Source organism: Pecten maximus, chromosome 6 (genome assembly GCF_902652985.1).
Source record: "Pecten maximus chromosome 6, xPecMax1.1, whole genome shotgun sequence".
Lineage (NCBI taxonomy): Eukaryota > Metazoa > Mollusca > Bivalvia > Pectinida > Pectinidae > Pecten > Pecten maximus.
The window spans coordinates 27,548,767-27,568,555 of NC_047020.1; the positions used below are offsets into that span (position 1 = coordinate 27,548,767).

At 36.5% G+C, this 19,789-nt stretch overlaps 1 protein-coding gene and 1 long non-coding RNA gene across 2 annotated transcripts in view; both read left to right on the top strand.

Annotated features, from left to right (window-relative positions):
* LOC117329427 (sodium- and chloride-dependent GABA transporter 1-like) overlaps nt 1-9,012 on the top strand; it is a 52,116-nt gene extending 43,104 nt beyond the window's left edge. Inside the window, exons 12-14 of the mRNA XM_033887371.1 lie at nt 4,452-4,552; nt 6,164-6,331; nt 8,158-9,012. Of these exons, the coding sequence (XP_033743262.1) occupies nt 4,452-4,552; nt 6,164-6,331; nt 8,158-8,334 (446 nt within the window). The 3' untranslated portion in view covers nt 8,335-9,012. The remainder of the gene's footprint in view (nt 1-4,451; nt 4,553-6,163; nt 6,332-8,157) is intronic.
* LOC117329430 lies at nt 140-2,345 on the top strand. Its single transcript, XR_004533190.1, has 2 exons — nt 140-365; nt 2,254-2,345. It is a non-coding gene; the product is annotated as an uncharacterized LOC117329430 (long non-coding RNA).
* Nucleotides 9,013-19,789: the final 10,777 nt, after the last annotated feature.

Sequence of the window (19,789 nt, forward strand, 5' to 3'; positions counted from 1 at the left end):
AACTTGGACCTAAATTGTGTTTAATTCCAGGTCATCATAACATGTGATTGATACGTATTTTTATAAATCAATGTTTGTACAGTAATGTATAACAGCTGTATGTAGTGATGTTCATTTTCTTGATGATAGCCTATGGTGATATTGTCTAGGTCAGGTTTAGAGCAGAGACCTATATACTAGGGATTCGCAACAAGCTCTTTGGCTTACCAAACGTCACCGCCGAGCGGAAGTTCGGGTAATTTATCCCATAGTGCATTGCTGCTCCTACTGTTTAGACGCCATATTGAAGGTACGCCTGAAACACGGTCAGCTTTATGACAGCTCATAGAAGACTATTGTCCGATAACAAATCACGGGAATCAAACGTAAGTGCAATTATTTTTATGTAAACTGGTGTTTCAAACGTATTCCGTCGTACTTTATGTTCGGAAGACTGCACATGTGACCGTTCTTTTCACGGCGATTACCACGCTGGTTAGCTTATGTCTGGTGTTAAGGACAGTGCTACATGGTTTCAGTTTATATTATTAACTCCTTTTTTATTTATTGACCAATTTCAAAATGGTTTTCAAATAATTGTTGCTCGGTAGTTACTGTATCGCGTTTAGTCAAATTTGTTGTGTAATTCATTGTGAATATTTAGTTATTGCCCAGTGAAAATAAGTAAACAAAACAAATTATGGTTATACTGTGAATGGCTGGTGTTAAGGACAGTGCTACATGGTTTCAGTTTATATTATTAACTCCTTTTTTATTTATTGACCAATTTCAAAATGGTTTTCAAATAATTGTTGCTCGGTAGTTACTGTATCGCGTTTAGTCAAATTTGTTGTGTAATTCATTGTGAATATTTAGTTATTGCCCAGTGAAAATAAGTAAACAAAACAAATTATGGTTATACTGTGAATGGCTGGTGTTAAGGACAGTGCTACATGGTTTCAGTTTATATTATTAACTCCTTTTTTATTTTTTGACCAATTTCAAAATGGTTTTCAAATAATTGTTGCTCGATAGTTACTGTATCACGTTTAGTCAAATTTGTTGTGTAATTCATTGTGAAAATTTAGTTATTGCCAAGTGAAAATAAGTAAACAAAACAAATTATGGTTATACTGTGAATGGCTGGTGTTAGGGACAGTGCTACATGGTTTCAGTTTAACTCCTTTTTTTATTTATTGACCAATTTCAAAATGGTTTTCAAATAATTGTTGCTCGATAGTTACCGTATCGCGTTTAGTCAAATTTGTTGTGTAATTCATTGTCTTTAATATCATATTTATAATTAGATTAGTGATTTGATAGCTATAATCTGTAGAATTTTATATAGTATAAGCATGACTTCTGTTAACATTGATCTCATGAATAATAAAGCCATTATTGAAAGAAATGCATTAATTGAAACTAATTGAAAAAAGCATTAATCAGTCTAATGTAAATTAAATTAAATATTATACTTTTTGTAAATTATTTAGTGTTTCAAAACAGATATTTGATACAGAATTGCAGGGATTGATCGAGGAATGAGTGTGTTGGAATATAATAGCTATGATATCTTTTGCACATAGCAAAACATTAAATACTGCGGTATATATTTTATTGTATTGTGTGGGAAATTAATAAAATCAAAAGGTTGTATATATATTTTTTCCCCATTATGACCGATATATATACACCCCCCCCCCCCCCCCCCCCCCCCCCCCCCCCCTCCCCACTCAAAGGGGGGTCCATTCAGAATATATGTAGAGTATATACCTGTATGTACCTGTACTTCTGGGTCTACAGAAAAAAAAATATTGTCATGGTGATCACCTGGGCTCCCCCACTCCATCCAAACCATAGGGACATTGACCACACCTTTATTACCTTTGAGATATACATGAATCAACAGGTGTGTCTCATTGTCAACACCTGTCCTGAGGCTGGCCATGTCCATCTCCCCAAAATACTAGAGTTCACTAAAGGCATGCTGTGCAGTATACAATCTAAATATTTACCTGTACTCTGGAAGACAAAAATCCCTCAGGTGTGTCCTCATTCCCTAATTAAACTTAAATGGATCCATTCATATTTAGATATATATGTTTTTAGGTTAATTTTGAATTTACGAATCTGTTTAATCAACATTTGGGGTATATGAATTTACTGCAGGGTATTTGAAATTTGAATGTTTCAAATTTAAATCTTATAGAAGCTTCTCTGCCTATTCTATACCATAATGTATCAATACTTATTAAACTTGATTTTTTTTTTCAGAAAGCCAAAGAAGAAAAGATCTACCATTGGTACATGACCTACGCACTATCAAAGTTTTCAATACTAAATAATAAATATTATCAATCATCAAACATGACAGTGTTTTTTTTTGTTTTTTTTTCATTTTACTTAAGACTTTTGCTATAGCATTTGTCTAATAAACAAGAAATATCTCCAAAAAAACATAAAGGCATAGTTTTAATGCTGGTTTTTATACTGTAAAACTGCTGGTGAAATAAATCAACGAATCACTGGTCTAGTGGTGGGTGCAGATGAGCTCTAAGGCCTATAGGTATATAAGATATATAACATTAAACAACTACAGATGTGTACAGGAGAGTGTTACATACATGTACATGAAAACTGTTCAATATAAAATTATCTACACTAATAAATTTTGTCTTTTGCAAGCCAAGTATAGATATTAACCTAAATTTGACAACTCTCTAACATTATTAACAGATAATAGTTGGATTAATTTAAAAACAGAATGCCTTTTGTAGTAATATTGTTTTATACATTTTACCCTCAGACCTGTATATAATGGACATATCAAAATAAAATGAAACTCATCCTCGATGTCACACAAATCACAATTGTTACAGGTTCTATTTCTTTGGGTAATATTATTATGTCTACCTATTTCTATATTTAATTTGTGTGAGGATGCTCCACATACATTTATATTTAGTTTCTATAGGTTTAAAACTGTACACAGTGGCTATCTATCAGATATCGATATATAATCTACCTTTCGACGAACTAGATATCTGTTAACATGTTTTGTTTTGTAACATCGGTCAATCTCTGCTCAATGCTTTTAAAAGCATAGTCTACTGGTGAATTAGAAAAAAACATGTACTCAATACCTAAAGTGGCTAATTCATTCTTAATGTCACATATCCACACGTCATTCTCATTTACCATTTCATCAAGACATGTTTTCAATACCAGATTATCCGACTGTTTCACCAATATTTGAACACTCTTAATTTTCTCATAATAGTTAATGGTAATCTACCCAATTCACAGTAAACGAAGTCATTGCAAGTTGATTTAGGCACCTTATTAAGTTAAGTACTTTTTTTTTTACAGAATTTCTAATGTACGCTTTCGACATCCGGTGCTTTATGAAATCCCCATATTTCTGATGCATAACATAAAATACTATTTACATACGAATCAAAAATAGAACAATAAGTTTCTACATTCAAGCAATGATTTCTAAGAGAGTTTTTGTGTTTTGTAAAACTTCCCATTGTAGTTGAACAGCATAACCAAGTATTGAAAACTGTCAACAATTTCTATATTGTCATTATTATTCATTATTATATTTCCATGGCTCATTATTTCTTATTTGTCCACAATTTCTAAACACCATGATTTTAGTTATATCAACATTGACCTCCAGATTCCATTTTATGGTATATGCATATAAAGAATCCAACATAATTTGTAAATCTTCTGGGCAGTTAACAAATAAAGCCATGTCGTCGGTATACATTAGCAAGAAAAGATCAAGCATCTGTAATTCAATACTTGGACAGTTGTCATTAATAAAGTGTATTTAGATACAAAGAAAATAACACAGGTGATTATATTTCCCCTTGTAAGAGTCCGGTATAATTAGGGAAGCACTGACTGAAGTCAGTATCGCTATCGAAAATATAAGAATCGTCGTCAGTAAATTTCTCTATACATCTAAATTTAGATCATCGTCTAATGGCAGAAAATCGGACGACATTTTCCATATGTTTCTATATGAATCTTTAACGGAAAAATGGTGCTTTTTTCGGTTAGACACTACTTAAATATCGTTGTTCACATCTGCCGATATACATTACAGTGCATAGGTATAACTATCGCCAGTGTGAAGTTATCTCGGCCAAACGCGGTGACACATGTGCACAGACAGTCGTCGCCATCTCTTGGCACGGCACATGTCACTAACATAAACAACTCCGATATCCACCTATTGCGCAGCCGCAGCGCTTGGTCTCGCTAGATCTCGTGCTAAATATACCTCCGGTTATGAGAACAATAGGTGAGGTCGTGACTCTGCGAGAAAAGCGGTTGCTGCGAATCCCTAGTATATAGGTCTCTGTTTAGAGTAATACTGTGGGAAATGAGGAAAAACAAATGAAAATATGTAAAACGTAAATAAAAGGCCTATGTTGACAGATGTGAGTGTATTACAGGTGCTGACCGTTTCTACAGAGACATTGAGTTAATGATTGGGTATCAGCCGAGTGCCTGGTGGAAAATCTGCTGGTGTTATATCACTCCCGTCCTCATTCTGGTAAGCTGACATTACTGTCATTGGATCTCAAGTCCTTAATCACAAAACTCCTACTGTAACTATGGAAACACTAGTCATAAGACTGTGTAACTGCTACTGTAACTACGGAAACACTAGTCATAAGACTGTGTGTAACTGCTACTGTAGCTATGGAAACATTAGTCACAGGTCCCTGTATATAACTTCATACTGTGGCTATGGACAAATTAGTCACAGGTCCCTGTGTATAAATTCATACTGTAGGTATGGAAACATTAGTCACAGGTCCCTGTGTATAAATTCATACTGTAGCTATGGAAACATTAGTCACAGGTCCCTGTGTATAAATTCATACTGTAGCTATGGAAACCTTAGGGACTTGCCCCTGTTTGTAATTGCTATTTTCTAGTCATAGAAACCTTTAGTAATGTTCCTGTGTGTGGATTGCTTCTGTAGCTATGGAAACCTTATCATACCACCACACCGTATTCCTGGTACAAGTCACTTTATTATACGTCGATCATGGTCATACAAACGCTTAGCATAGTAGGACAGTATTGCTATAGTATACAAACATATGAGTGACTACCGTTATACTAATTGACCTACAGTATGGACAATAGCGACAATGACCGACTGGTAAAATACATACGTGACAAACCTTAGTCACAAGTCCCTGTGAGTGAATTACTGCTGTAGCTACAGAATCCTTGATCACTGTAGTCCCTTACGTAACAGCTTGATGGTCATTTCAGTAACATACTTAGTCAAAATCTATTCAATTCTATCTCAAGTCACTGTACTGTACATATAAAACTGTACACATATAAGGGCCTCTTGGACACTGGTTTAGTGGACATACATAGTGTATATGTTTGTAATAGGTTTAGTGGACATACATATTGTATATGTTTATAATAGGTTTAGTGGACATACATATTGTATATGTTTGTAATAGGTTTAGTGGACATACATATTGTATATGTTTGAATAGGTTTAGTGGACATACATATTGTATATGTTTGTAATAGGTTTAGTGGACATATTGTATATGTTTGTAATAGGTTTAGTGGACATACATATTGTATGTGTTTGTAATAGGTTTAGTGGACATACATATTGTATGTGTTTGTAATAGGTTTAGTGGACATACATATTGTATGTGTTTGTAATAGGTTTAGTGGACATACATATTGTATATGTTTGTAATAGGTTTAGTGGACATACATATTGTATGTGTTTGTAATAGGTTTAGTGGACATACATATTGTATATGTTTGTAATAGGTTTAGTGGACATACATATTGTATATGTTTATAATAGGTTTAGTGGACATACATATTGTATATGTTTGTAATAGGTTTAGTGGACATACATATTGTATATGTTTGTAATGATAATTTGATTTATCTTTATCCTCTTGATATATATAATGTACACAAATATATTTAATATGATTATCTTTTAAATGAAACTTAGCCATAATTATAGAAGATATCATTTTTTAACTGGAAAATAACCTTACGAGAGGTCAGTTGACCTTTAAACAGTAGAAAAGTGGACACATAAAAACAATATATAATGTTTGAGATACAATACATAATGTTTGAGATTAAACTTTTCTGTCCCCAGTTTATATGGCTGTTCAGCGTGACCCAGCTGAGACCTGTGACCTACGGAGACTACCACTACCCCCAGTGGGCCATTAACCTTGGTTGGTTCCTCGGACTTATCTCCCTTGTACCAGTTCCTATATGCGCTATTATAGCTATTTATAAGGAGACTGGACCTATTGTATTGGTAAGAGTAATTTTGTAACTTAATGATACAATGTAATATGTTATACCAGAAACAGTGGTAGATAAGTAAGTGATATACCATTAATGAACGCAAAACAGATGTTTATGGTCATGCAACCATTGATAAATTTTGTTGGTATGGGTATAAATGGTGGACCATTGAAAGATTTAGTTGATACGGGTATAGATGGTCAATCATAGAAGGATTTAGTTGATATGGGTATAAATGGTCAACCATAGAAAGATTTTGTTGGTAATGGGTATAAATGGTCGACCATTGAAAGATTTTGTTGATATGGGTATAGATGGTCAATCATAGAAGGATTTTGTTGGTATGGGTATAAATGGTGGACCATTGAAAGATTTTGTTGATATGGGTATAAATGGTCAACCATAGAAAGATTTTGTTGATATGGGTATAAATGGTCGACCATTGAAAGATTTTGTTGATATGGGTATAAATGGTCGACCATAGAAAGATTTTGTTGGTATGGGTATAAATGGTCGACCATTGAAGGATTTTGTTGATATGGGTATAAATGGTCAACCATAGAAAGATTTTGTTGATATGGGTATAAATGGTCAACCATAGAAAGATTTTGTTGGTATGGGTATAAATGGTCGACCATAGAAAGATTTTGTTGGTATGGGTATAAATGGTCGACCATAGAAAGATTTTGTTGATATGGGTATAAATGGTCGACCATAGAAAGATTTTGTTGGTATGGGTATAAATGGTCGACCATAGAAAGATTTTGTTGGTATGGGTATAAATGGTCGACCATAGAAAAATTTTGTTGGTATGGGTATAAATGGTCAACCATAGAAAGATTTTGTTGATATGGGTATAAATGGTCGACCATTGAAGGATTTTGTTGATATGGGTATAAATGGTCGACCATTGAAGGATTTTGTTGATATGGGTATAAATGGTCGACCATAGAAAGATTTTGTTGGTATGGGTATAAATGGTCGACCATAGAAAGATTTTGTTGGTATGGGTATAAATGGTCGACCATAGAAAGATTTTGTTGGTATGGGTATAAATGGTGAACCATAGAAAGATTTTGTTGGTATGGGTATAAATGGTCGACCATAGAAAGATTTTGTTGGTATGGGTATAAATGGTCGACCATAGAAAGATTTTGTTGATATGGGTATAAATGGTCGACCATAGAAAGATTTTGTTGGTATGGGTATAAATGGTCGACCATAGAAAGATTTTGTTGGTATGGGTATAAATGGTCGACCATAGAAAAATGTTGTTGGTATGGGTATAAATGGTGGACCATAGAAAGATTTTGTTGATATGGGTATAAATGGTCGACCATAGAAAGATTTTGTTGGTATGGGTATAAATGGTCGACCATAGAAAGATTTTGTTGGTATGGGTATAAATGGTCGACCATAGCAAGATTTTGTTGGTATGGGTATAAATGGTCGACCATAAAAAGATTTTGTTGATATGGGTATAAATGGTCGACCATAGCAAGATTTTGTTGGTATGGGTATAAATGGTCGACCATAGAAAGATTTTGTTGATATGGGTATAAATGGTCGACCATAGAAAGATTTTGTTGGTATGGGTATAAATGGTGAACCATAGAAAGATTTTGTTGGTATGGGTATAAATGGTCGACCATTGAAGGATTTTGTTGATATGGGTATAAATGCCAATCATTCAATGACCTTGATGATATGGATATAAATGATTGACTATTGAAAAACCTTTTTGATATGGGTATATTACCATGAGAATTATTCTGCTAAAGACGATACAGGAAGCAAAAACGCCTCATTTCATTCAAATTTTCCTCCAATTTTCAGAGAGTGAAGAAACTGTTGAAGCCTTCCGAGAATTTTGGACCTGCAGTACCTAAATATAGAGAAGAGTATCTTGAGACAGTAGAAAAACGTCGGTCATATTTCCCTACTATCGATCTGAGGTGTCGACATACGTCAGAAATTACTGAGACCCGAGAGGCTCAAAACTTCCTCAGCTGATGGAAGATCTAGATAATTATCAATAGGTGTGTTTTAATAGATGTCAATACAATTTAGAAGTATAGTAAATAACCTTTTTTTAAAGTCATTTTTAAAAGAAACGGTACTTGTTTTCCAAATCTTTCATTTGGTTTTAGTGTATGTATAAACTTTATTGATTACCATTTTAAACTAGATAGTTAAATGTTTTGATATTTTTTACTTGAAATATGTGATAAAGAAACAATCATAGTGATTTAAAATCCTTATAATTTTAACCTCATTGCAATAAAAAAAATGCATGTTTTGAATTAAGTATATAATCGGTTGCTATTTCAGACAATGTCAGTGTCCGGCTTTGTGATGGTGCTTATTTTTTTATTATTTTTTTTTTTTTCAATTTTGAAAATTCATTTATAAACCATAAAAGCATCATGTCATACTTGTATCTTATGTGTATAAACAGTGTAAACCACTTTTGTTTACATTAATATACACTCGTCAAGTTTCAGCAGGCATACATGGAATTAAGGCAGAGCTTCCGCGTCCGTCTGGCCATCTGTCTAGTTAAATGTTTAGGTTTCTTCAGTGGTCAACAGACAGATCATGTGTTATGGTCCTCATTTTTTGGTGGGGATGTTCTCGTGGGGTCTAACATTGACAATATGGAATTAATTTTGGGGCTTTAAATTTCTCTGGCATTTTTAGCTCACCTGCCCGAAGGGCAAGTGAGCTTATGCCGTGGCGCGGCGTCCGTCGGCCGTCCGGCCGTCCGTCCGGCGTCAACTTTCCATTCGAGCAACTTCTTCTCAATAACCAAAAGGCCCAGAGACCTAATATTGGGCCTGTAGCATGCTGGGGTGAAGGGCTACCAAGTTTGTTCAAATGAATAACGTTGACCTTCATTCAAGGTCACAGGGGTCAAAAAGGCTAAAATCTTTAAACAACTTCTTCTCAATAACCAAGAGTCCCAGGGAGTTGATATTGGGTCTGTAGCATGCTGGGGTAAAGGGCTACCAAGTTTGTTCAAATGAATGACCTTGACTTTCATTCAAGGTCACAGGGGTCAAATATGCTAAAAAAAAAATAGACGACTTCTTCTAAATAGCCAAAAGACCCAGGGACTTGATATTCGGTCTGTAGCATGCTGGGGTGAAGGGCTACCAAGTTTGTTCAAATGAATGACCTTGACCTTCATTCAAGGTCACAGGAGTCAAAAAGGCTAAAATCTTTAAACGACTTCTTCTCAATAACCAAGAGTCCCAGGGACTTTATATTGGGTCTGTAGCATGCTGGGGTGAAGGGCTACCAAGTTTGTTCAAATGAATGACCTTGACCTTCATTCAAGGTCACAGGAGTCAAAAAGGCTTAAATCTTTAAACGACTTCTTCTCAATAACCAAGAGTCCCAGGGAGTTGATATTGGGTCTGTAGCATGCTGGGGTGAAGGGCTACCAAGTTTGTTCAAATGAATGACCTTGACTTTCATTCAAGGTCACAGGGGTCAAAAAGGCTTAAATCTTTAAACGACTTCTTCTCAATAACCAAGAGTCCCAGGGAGTTGATATTGGGTCTGTAGCATGCTGGGGTAAAGGGCTACCAAGTTTGTTCAAATGAATGACCTTGACCTTCATTCAAGGTCACAGGAGTCAAAAAGGCTAAAATCTTTAAACGACTTCTTCTCAATAACCAAGAGTCCCAGAGACCTAATATTTGGCCTGTAGCATGCTGGGGTGAAGGGCTCCCAAGTTTGTTCAAATGAATGACCTTGACCTTCATTCAAGGTCACAGGAGTCAAAAAGGCTAAAATCTTTAAACGACTTCTTCTCAATAACCAAGAGTCCCAGGGAGTTGATATTGGGTCTGTAGCATGCTGCGGTAAAGGGCTACCAAGTTTGTTCAAATGAATGACCTTGACTCACATTCAAGGTCACATCGATCAAGTATGCTTAAATCTTTAAATGACTTTTAGTGAAAAGCCAAAGTGCAGAGAGACATTATATTGGTCCTGTAGCATGCTTTCAAATAACTGCAGGATCCATAGATGAAAAGATCACTGCATTGCAGGTGAGCGATTCGGGCCCATTGGGTCCTTGTCTCAGTTTAAGTTTTGGTGCAAACAAAAAATCATCGGAAAGGTTCAGACAGGCGTATTATCCATCATCACATAGGTTCAGACAAGCGTATTATAATTATATATCATTGGATATGTTCAGGTGTATTCTACATCATCGCATAGGCTCAGATGGGTGTATTATGCATCTGTTTGCTATACATTTTTTTTTTAATTGAAATAAAAACAAAGTTAAAGTGAAAGTGAGACAATGACCATCTCACATCTTACTTGGAAGTGAGACAATGACCGTCTCTCATCCTACTTTGAAGTGAGACAATGGCCGTCTCACATCTTACTTGGAAGTGAGACAATGGCCATCTCTCATCCTACTTTGAAGTGAGACAATGACCGTCTCTCATCCTACTTTGAAGTGAGACAATGACCGTCTCTCATCCTACTTTGAAGTGAGACAATGGCCGTCTCACATCTTACTTGGAAGTGAGACAATGGCCATCTCTCATCCTACTTTGAAGTGAGACAATGACCGTCTCTCATCCTACTTTGAAGTGAGACAATGGCCATCTCTCATCCTACTTTGAAGTGAGACAATGGCCGTCTCTCATCCTACTTTGAAGTGAGACAATGACCGTCTCTCATCCTACTTTGAAGTGAGACAATGGCCGTCTCTCATCCTACTTTGAAGTGAGACAATGGCCGTCTCTCATCCTACTTGGAAGTGAGACAATGACCATCTCACATCTTACTTGGAAGTGAGACAATGACCATCTCACATCTTACTTGGAAGTGAGACAATGACCATCTCACATCTTACTTGGAAGTGAGACAATGACCATCTCACATCTTACTTGGAAGTGAGACAATCAGTCACTGATGCCAATGTACAAATGTATATGTATATAATGCCAAAGTTTGTCGGCACTTTAGCGGCTTATTTCTTAATTTTGATCAAACTTCACACAATGATAAAAAACCATAACATCTCAGATAATTCTAGTTTCAGGGAGTTTTGATCAACTTCAAAGTCACTTTACTATTTATATTTGGGGCTGGTAGGGGATATGTATTGCTTTAGCAATACCTAGCTTATTTTATTGCGGAATCATGAGTTAGTAGCCACATTTTTACAGTGAATTAGTCCTTGTTTGGTAGTGTGTCATTGTTTAGTCATTGTTCGGTCATTATTATATATGGTACTCTTATAAAACAGATACAGCACAGCATTTAAGTAATATTAAAACCATTCACATGTTCATTTTAAAATTTTGAATTAAATTAGAAATTAAATGACTGATTTATACATGAACCTTCCAATCAACTTGTTCCTTTATCAATTTTAACACAGTTTTCGTGTGATAATTAATCACACTGTCCTGTGTTAATTAGTCACATATATGTAATTGTTTACCAGTGTTAAATCCATATCAATTGTTACAGAAGTGTATTTTACTGAAACCAAAGATTTGTTTTGAGAATGTTGTATTTATCAGTGTTTATGTATTTTTACACTCTAAAAACCTTTGACAATCTGTTTTAAATGCATGTAACATTTTTTTTATTAATTTCTTAACACTCTTGAATATTAGTTTTAAAGACAAATTAAGGGATGCATAGCCTTTTTCTTTGTCAGTAACTTTTTTCAAGTCATATCAAGTTTAAGTTGTCAATGTCAAACGGATTTGATGTTAATTAAATGGTACAGTTCAATTTTGTTGATAAGTCATGTGCATATGTCTAAAATATCTTGTGTTCATATATTCTCAGGATATGATTTGGGGAATATACTCTTGGTATTCAACTTCTGTTATGATTTCATGATGAAACGAAGTTATTTTTATCAATCATCATCAACATCATTATATACATGCAAGCATTAACATTAGGATTTTTTTTTTTTTTTTTTTTGTAATAAGTATGCTAACTTGAATTAAAACACTTTAACAAAAAATTGAATAAATAAATAGATTAAAAATTACAGGGAACTGATTCTTTCAATAAAACTATACAAATAGAGTTTAGAGTATATGTAAATTATTAGAGGGGTGATACTTGGATCAGCATGTAACATTATTGCTCTACCACATTCATTGAATGTTCTATTGTCTTGAAACTTCATTTACTCCCAACCATCGATCATCTATTGTATGGCTTTGTGCTTCAATCACCTTGGGTCAAAACTGACGTCACTGTTACTATAAATATGGCTTTGATGTCTTTAATCTACCAAATTCATTAATTATTCAATTGTCCCAATATGTAAGTAACTTATATACTCATAACCGTCATCTCTTCTATCAATTCACGTTTAAATCATCCATTGTCAAAATTCGTATTTCATCATCCTTGATTTCCAATAAGAATTCATTCATTCCCTCAGTCGGGTATTGCAGGATATGTGATATGAAATAATAGATATATTCTGTTAATGTTGTATATGGTGGACATTTCTGTTAATCAAAATGATTTTCATTGGGCCTATTCATTGTGTAGGGGGATTGGTATCGTCTGCGGTGCCTTGTTAACTTAACTAGTACATCAGATAGAAGATACATGGGGCCATGTCATAATGGACAACCCCATATATACCAAATACCAAAATCATAAGCAATTAAATACAATCTAGTTGTTTCGTTTGATAAAAAAATCAATTAAGTTTTCAGCCAGTAGCAGACAGATATATTGATGTACAATGTATAATAACTTCATGCTAATATGTTCCCCCTAATTGGTATGAGAGTGACTCACGTCCCCCTAATTGGTATGAGCGTGACTCACGTCCCCCTAATTGGTATGAGCGTGACTCACATCCCCCTAATTGGTATGATGGTGACTCGCGTTCCCCTAATTGGTATGAGCGTGACTCGCGTCCCCCTAATTGGTATGATGGTGACTCACGTCCCCCTAATTGGTATGATGGTGACTCGCGTTCCCCTAATTGGTATGAGCGTGACTCACGTCCCCCTAATTGGTATGAGAGTGACTCACGTCCCCCTAATTGGTATGAGAGTGACTCACGTTCCCCTTAATTGATATGAGGGTGACTCGCATTCCCCGTAATTGGTATGGGGGTGACTCACGTCCCCCTAATTGGTATGAGAGTGACTCGCGTCCTCCTAATTGGTATGAGAGTGACTCACGTTCCCCCTAATTGGTATGAGGGTGACTCGCGTTCCCTCTAATTGGTATGGGGTGACTCGCATTCCCCTAAAGGTATGATGGTGACTCGCGTTCCCCCTAATTGGTATGAGGGTGACTCACGTTCCCCCTAATTGGTAGCAGGGTGACTCGCGTTCCCCCGAATTGGTAGCAGGGTGACTCATGTTCCCCTTAATTGGTATGAGGGTGACTCATGTTCCCCTTAATTGGTATGAGGGTGACTCGCGTTCCCCCTAATTGGTATGAGAGTGACTCGCGTTCCCCCTAATTGGTATGAGGGTGACTCACGTTCCCCCTAATTGGTAGCAGGGTGACTCGCGTTCCCCCGAATTGGTATGAGGGTGACTCATGTTCCCCTTAATTGGTATGAGGGTGACTCACTTCCCCCTAATTGGTATGAGAGTGACTGGCGTTCCCCCTAATTGGTATGAGGGTGAATCACGTTCCCCTTAATTGGTATGGGGGTGACTCACGTTCCCCCTAATTGGTATGAGGGTGACTCGCATTCCCCCTAATTGGTATGAGAGTGACTCACATATGAATATATTTGCTTCAGCTGATTTATCTGTACATTTTAAAATGCAGACAAAAAATCATTCAAAGTTGTGTTCATCAAAATATGTTTGCATTATAGGTAACAGAAAAAGTATTGAATTTCTACACAAACAGTGAATGCTTGTCTAGGTTTTGTTTTTATTTCTATGTTCAATAAATGACTTTGATAAAGCTACTGTTTTTGTTTTTATTGACTGATAACTGTTGATCTTCATTACTGCTGTTCATCTGGTGTAGGTTTCCACAGCCCACCTCAAAACTTTTTCAAGATTTTTGTAATGTTTGAAGTGCTTCTAGCTCCATGTTAAGTAGGTACACCATTCTATTGGAGATCAATACTTGAGCTGGTTGATGTTTTGTCCTGTGTTCTGTTTTATCTGGATAGTTAAAATAAGCCCGATGTGATATTGATGTTGTGTTGTAGCCACCAGCTTCTATAAGGACACCTCAAAATGGCCCAGACTGTTCATTGAGCGATAAACCTAGTGAACGACCATGTTTATAACTGACTTGTCTATAAATACCACATTTCTATGACTAGAACTGTAAGCCAATGACTAACGCTAATTAATACACCTCCTACCCATCATTTGCAACTGTGGCAACAAAATGACATCTCTTGTTTTGAGAAAAAGCTCTTTTGTATTTGCTATTTCTCAATTACCACCTGTCTATAACTACCTCCTCTATAATTACCACCTGTCTATAACTACCTCCTCTATAATTACCACCTGTCTATAACTACCTCCTCTATAATTACCACGTTTATGTAACTACCTCCTCTATAATTATCACCTGTCTATAACTACCTCCTCTATAATTACCACCTGTCTATAACTACCTCCTCTATAATTACCACCTGTCTATAACTACCTCCTCTATAATTATCACCTGTCTATAACTACCTCCTCTATAATTACCACCTGTCTATAACTACCTCCTCTATAATTACCACCTGTCTATAACTACCTCCTCTATAATTACCACCTGTCTATAACTACCTCCTCTTTAATTACCACCTGTCTATAACTACCTCCTCTATAATTACCACCTGTCTATAACTACCTCCTCTTTAATTACCACCTGTCTATAACTACCATCTGTCTATAATTACCACCTGTCTATAACTACCTCCTCTTTAATTACCACCTGTCTATAACTACCTCCTCTTTAATTACCACCTGTCTATAACTACCTCCTCTATAATTACCACCTGTCTATAACTACCTCCTCTATAATTACCACCTGTCTATAACTACCTCCTCTTTAATTACCACCTGTCTATAACTACCATCTGTCTATAATTACCACCTGTCTATAACTACCTCCTCTTTAATTACCACCTGTCTATAACTACCTCCTCTTTAATTACCACCTGTCTATAACTACCATCTGTCTATAATTACCACCTGTCTATAACTACCTCCTCTTTAATTACCACCTGTCTATAACTACCATCTGTCTATAATTACCACCTGTCTATAACTACCTCTATATTCACCATCTGTCTATAATAACCACCTGTCTATAACTACCTCCTCTTTAATTACCACCTGTCTATAACTAACTCCTCTATAAATATCAAACTCTGTGCAATATAAATGTTCATCAGTAAAGATACAAAATTTGACCCAGCAACCTTGACTTTGGACAGTTGATTCCATGTTTAATTCTGGCCATCTTTGATTCATCATGCAATAACATTCATTTGTGAAAAAGATACAAAATTTGACCTTGACCTATGGCCCAGTGACTATCATTTGTTTAGTTGACTCCTTGTTCAACTCAGAATATGTCAAGAAAATATTCATCAGTAAAAAGTTACGGAATCTAACCTTAACTTTGACCCAGGGATCTTGATATTCCGTCAGCTAACTCCGTTTGATTCAAAATGTCACCACTAAATTTTTGTCAGTGTAAACAATTTGGATTTGATCTTTGACTCACTTACCAAGAATTCCAATCCAGTGACCTTGACCAACTTTCATTGATCAGGTCATAACAAAATATTCATCCGTGGTCATGACCACTGACCCTATCACATTAACCTCTGAACTGGTGACCTTGACATTTGGTCAGTTTACCAAGTGGTCCTATCACATTAACCTCTGAACTTGTGACCTTGACATTTGGTCAGTTTACCAAAGATATACAATTTGATCTTGGCCTTTAATCCAATGATCTAACCTTTGCTCCTTGCTCAATTCTGACAAACTTTGCTTCATCAGGTAAGAACAAAGTAATAATCAGCAGAAAGATATACTATATCTGACCTTGACATTTAATCAATTGACTCCTTGATCAATTTTGACCAACTTTACTTCATCATGTCATTACAAATGTTCATCAGTAAAGATACACAAATTTTGACATTGACCTTTGACCAAGGGTCCTAACACATGTGACCCAGTGACCTTGACATTTGATCAGTTGACTACTAGTTCAATTCTGGCTTACTCTGCTAATCACCCCATAAAAAAATGTTCATCACTGAAAAATTCTAAATTTGACAATGACCTTTGAACCTACGAGGGATGATTGATATGTTGTGAGCCTGGTATTGAAGGAGGTACTCAAGGATGTTCTTTTTAAGTCCTACTATTCTCCGACTATATAGGGCCGTGTACCAAAGGACTGGTCTAATTTGGTTAGATAAATCAACGAGGTAGCACTCTAAATAAACAAGTGAAGACGAGTGGCTTTTGCAAAATGGACAAAATCGGTGAAAGAGCAGTGATCCAATGTTTGCATAAAAAAGGTTCAACGCCTAAGGATATCCATAATGATATGGTAGCAACACTAGGGAAAGATTCCCCTTCATATGCTACAGTGAAAAGGTGGGTGGCAGAAGTTAAGCATGGCCGACAGAGCATTGAGGATAACCCCCGTCCTGGAAGGCCTGTCAATGTTGAAACCCCAGAAAAGTTTATGATATTGTTACAGCTGACACACGAGTCACATAAAGATATATAGCCAGTAGAGTTGGCATTTTACAAGAAAGAGTACATTCCATTTTGATCGAGGATCTTGCAATGAGAAAGCTTTCGGCCCAATGGGTACCAAGACCTCTGACAGTTGATCAGCACCACACCAGACCCACATTATCAGGTGTTAATCTTAAGCTTTTTTAGGAAGATCCTGTCACTATGGATGAAACATGGGTCCATCATTTTACCCCAGAGGCCAAACAACAATTGAAACAATGGAATCACCCTGGCTCACCCATGCCAAAGAAGGCAAAGACTTCCATCAGCTGGGAAGGTTATGGCTTTGGTTTTCTGGGATGCATATTGTATTCTGCTGATAGATTATCTCCAAAATGGACAAACAATCAATATCACATACTATGCTTCACTTCTGAAGCAGTTACGAGAAAAATATTGCCGCGGAAAGCTCACTAAAGGTGTATTATTCCACGAGGACAATGCTCCTGTTCACAAGCCTGTCATTGCCACCATGGCTGCCATTCACGATTGTGGCTTTAAATTGATTCAGCATCCACCCTATTCACCTCATCTCGCTCCATCAAACTTTCATCTATTTTCAAAACTGAAAACAGCTATTTCAGGTACCCACTTTCAGTCCGATGACAACGTCATACATGCAGTGGATGACTTGCTGAACATCCAAGAAAAGGAGTTCTATAAAAGTGGCATTGAGGCCCTTAAACACCCGCTGGTAAAAGTGTATTGATACTGAAGGGGATTATGCTGAAAAATAATACAATGTCCGGCAAAATTCAAATCCTTCAATATGAGGCTCACAACATATCAATCAGCCCTCGTACTAATGACTTCGACCTTTGACATTGATTGTTATACTCGATCAGTGTGTATTTTTATGAACTGAACATCTTGACCAAATTTCACGTAAATCGGTCAATAATTACTAGTTATAAGCTGGGAACAGATTTTGTGGACAGACGGACAGACAGACAGATACAGGGGCTTAATTATTTCTCTAGAGATTGTAAAAACTATTTCTCCACCAGCTATTTTATAAACTATTTCTCAACCAGCTATTTTATAAATTATTTCTCCACCAGCTATTTTATAAACTATTTCCCCACCAGCTATTTATAAACTATTTCTCCACCAGCTATTTTATAAACTATTTCACCACCAGATATTGAGTAAACTATTTCTCCAGCGATTGTAACAAGAGGCCCATGGGGCCTGTATCGCTCACCTGGTTGGATTTGACCAAATGTCAAAATAATGTTCATGTTCAATTTATTCATACTTACTCTCTAAGGGACTGAAAGACCCTATGGATTATTTTTACAACCTAATTGTGTTTGAAGAAACTAAGTCCCTTAGGGTGGGGAAAGACCCTTGGGCCTGTTAGACTCCGCCCCTCAGGCCCCTGGGTGTTCAGAGTAAAATTTATACAAACTTTGTTCCCCTCCCCCCAAGGATGTTCCTGACCAAATATGGTTCTAATTCATTCATAACTTTATGACTTGTAGCAATTTAAAGACTAATCTCTATTCCCCTATTTGGCCCCGCCCCTCAGGCCCCTGGAGGTTCAGAGTAAAAATTTATACAAACTCTGTTCCCCCTTCTCCCAAGGATTTTCCTGTTCAAATTCATCCATAACTTTATGACTAGTAGCGATTTAAATGATTAACCCTATTTCCTCTATTTGGCCCCGCCCCTCAGGCCCCTGGGGATTCAGAGTAAAAATTTATACAAACTCTGTTCCCCTTCTCCCAATGATGTTCCTGACCAAATTTGGTTCAAATTCATTCATAACTTAATGACTAGTAGCGATTTAAAGGATTAACCCTATTTCCCCTATTTGGCCCCGCCCCTCAGGCCCCTGAGGGTTCAGAGTAAAAATTTATACAAACTCGGTTCCCTTTCCCCCAAGGATGTTCCTGACCAAATCTAATTAAAATCCATGAAAATTTTTATGACCAGTAGCGATTTAAAGACTAATCTCTATTTCTCATATTTGGCTCCGCCCCTCAGGCCCCTGGGGGTTCAGAGTAAAAATGTATACAAACTCTGTTCCCCTTCTCCCAAGGATGTTCCTGACCAAATTTGGTTCTAATTCATTCATAACTTTATGACTAGTAGCGATTTAAAGGATTAACCCTATTTCCCCTATTTGGCCCCGCCCCTCAGGCCCCTGAGGGTTCAGAGTAAAAATTTATACAAACTCGGTTCCCTTTCCCCCAAGGATGTTCCTGACCAAATCTAATTAAAATCCATGAAAATTTTTATGACCAGTAGCGATTTAAAGACTAATCTCTATTTCCCATATTTGGCTCCGCCCCTCAGGCCCCTGGGGGTTCAGAGTAAAAATGTATACAAACTCTGTTCCCCTTCTCCCAAGGATGTTCCTGACCAAATTTGGTTCTAATTCATTCATAACTTTATGACTAGCAGTGATTTATAAGATTAACCCTATTTCCCCTATTTGGCCCGGCCCCTCAGGCCCCTGGGAGTTCAGAGTAAAAATTAATACAAACTCTGTTCACCTTCCCCCAAGGATGTTCCTGACCAAATCTAGTTAAAATCCATTAAAAACTTTATGACTAGTAGCGATTTAAAGACTAATATCTATTTCCCCTATTTGGCTCCGCCCCTTAGGCCCCTGGGGGTTCAGAGTAAAAATGTATACAAACTCTGTTCCCCTTCTCCCAAGAATGTTACTGACCAAATTTGGTTCAAATTCATTTATAACT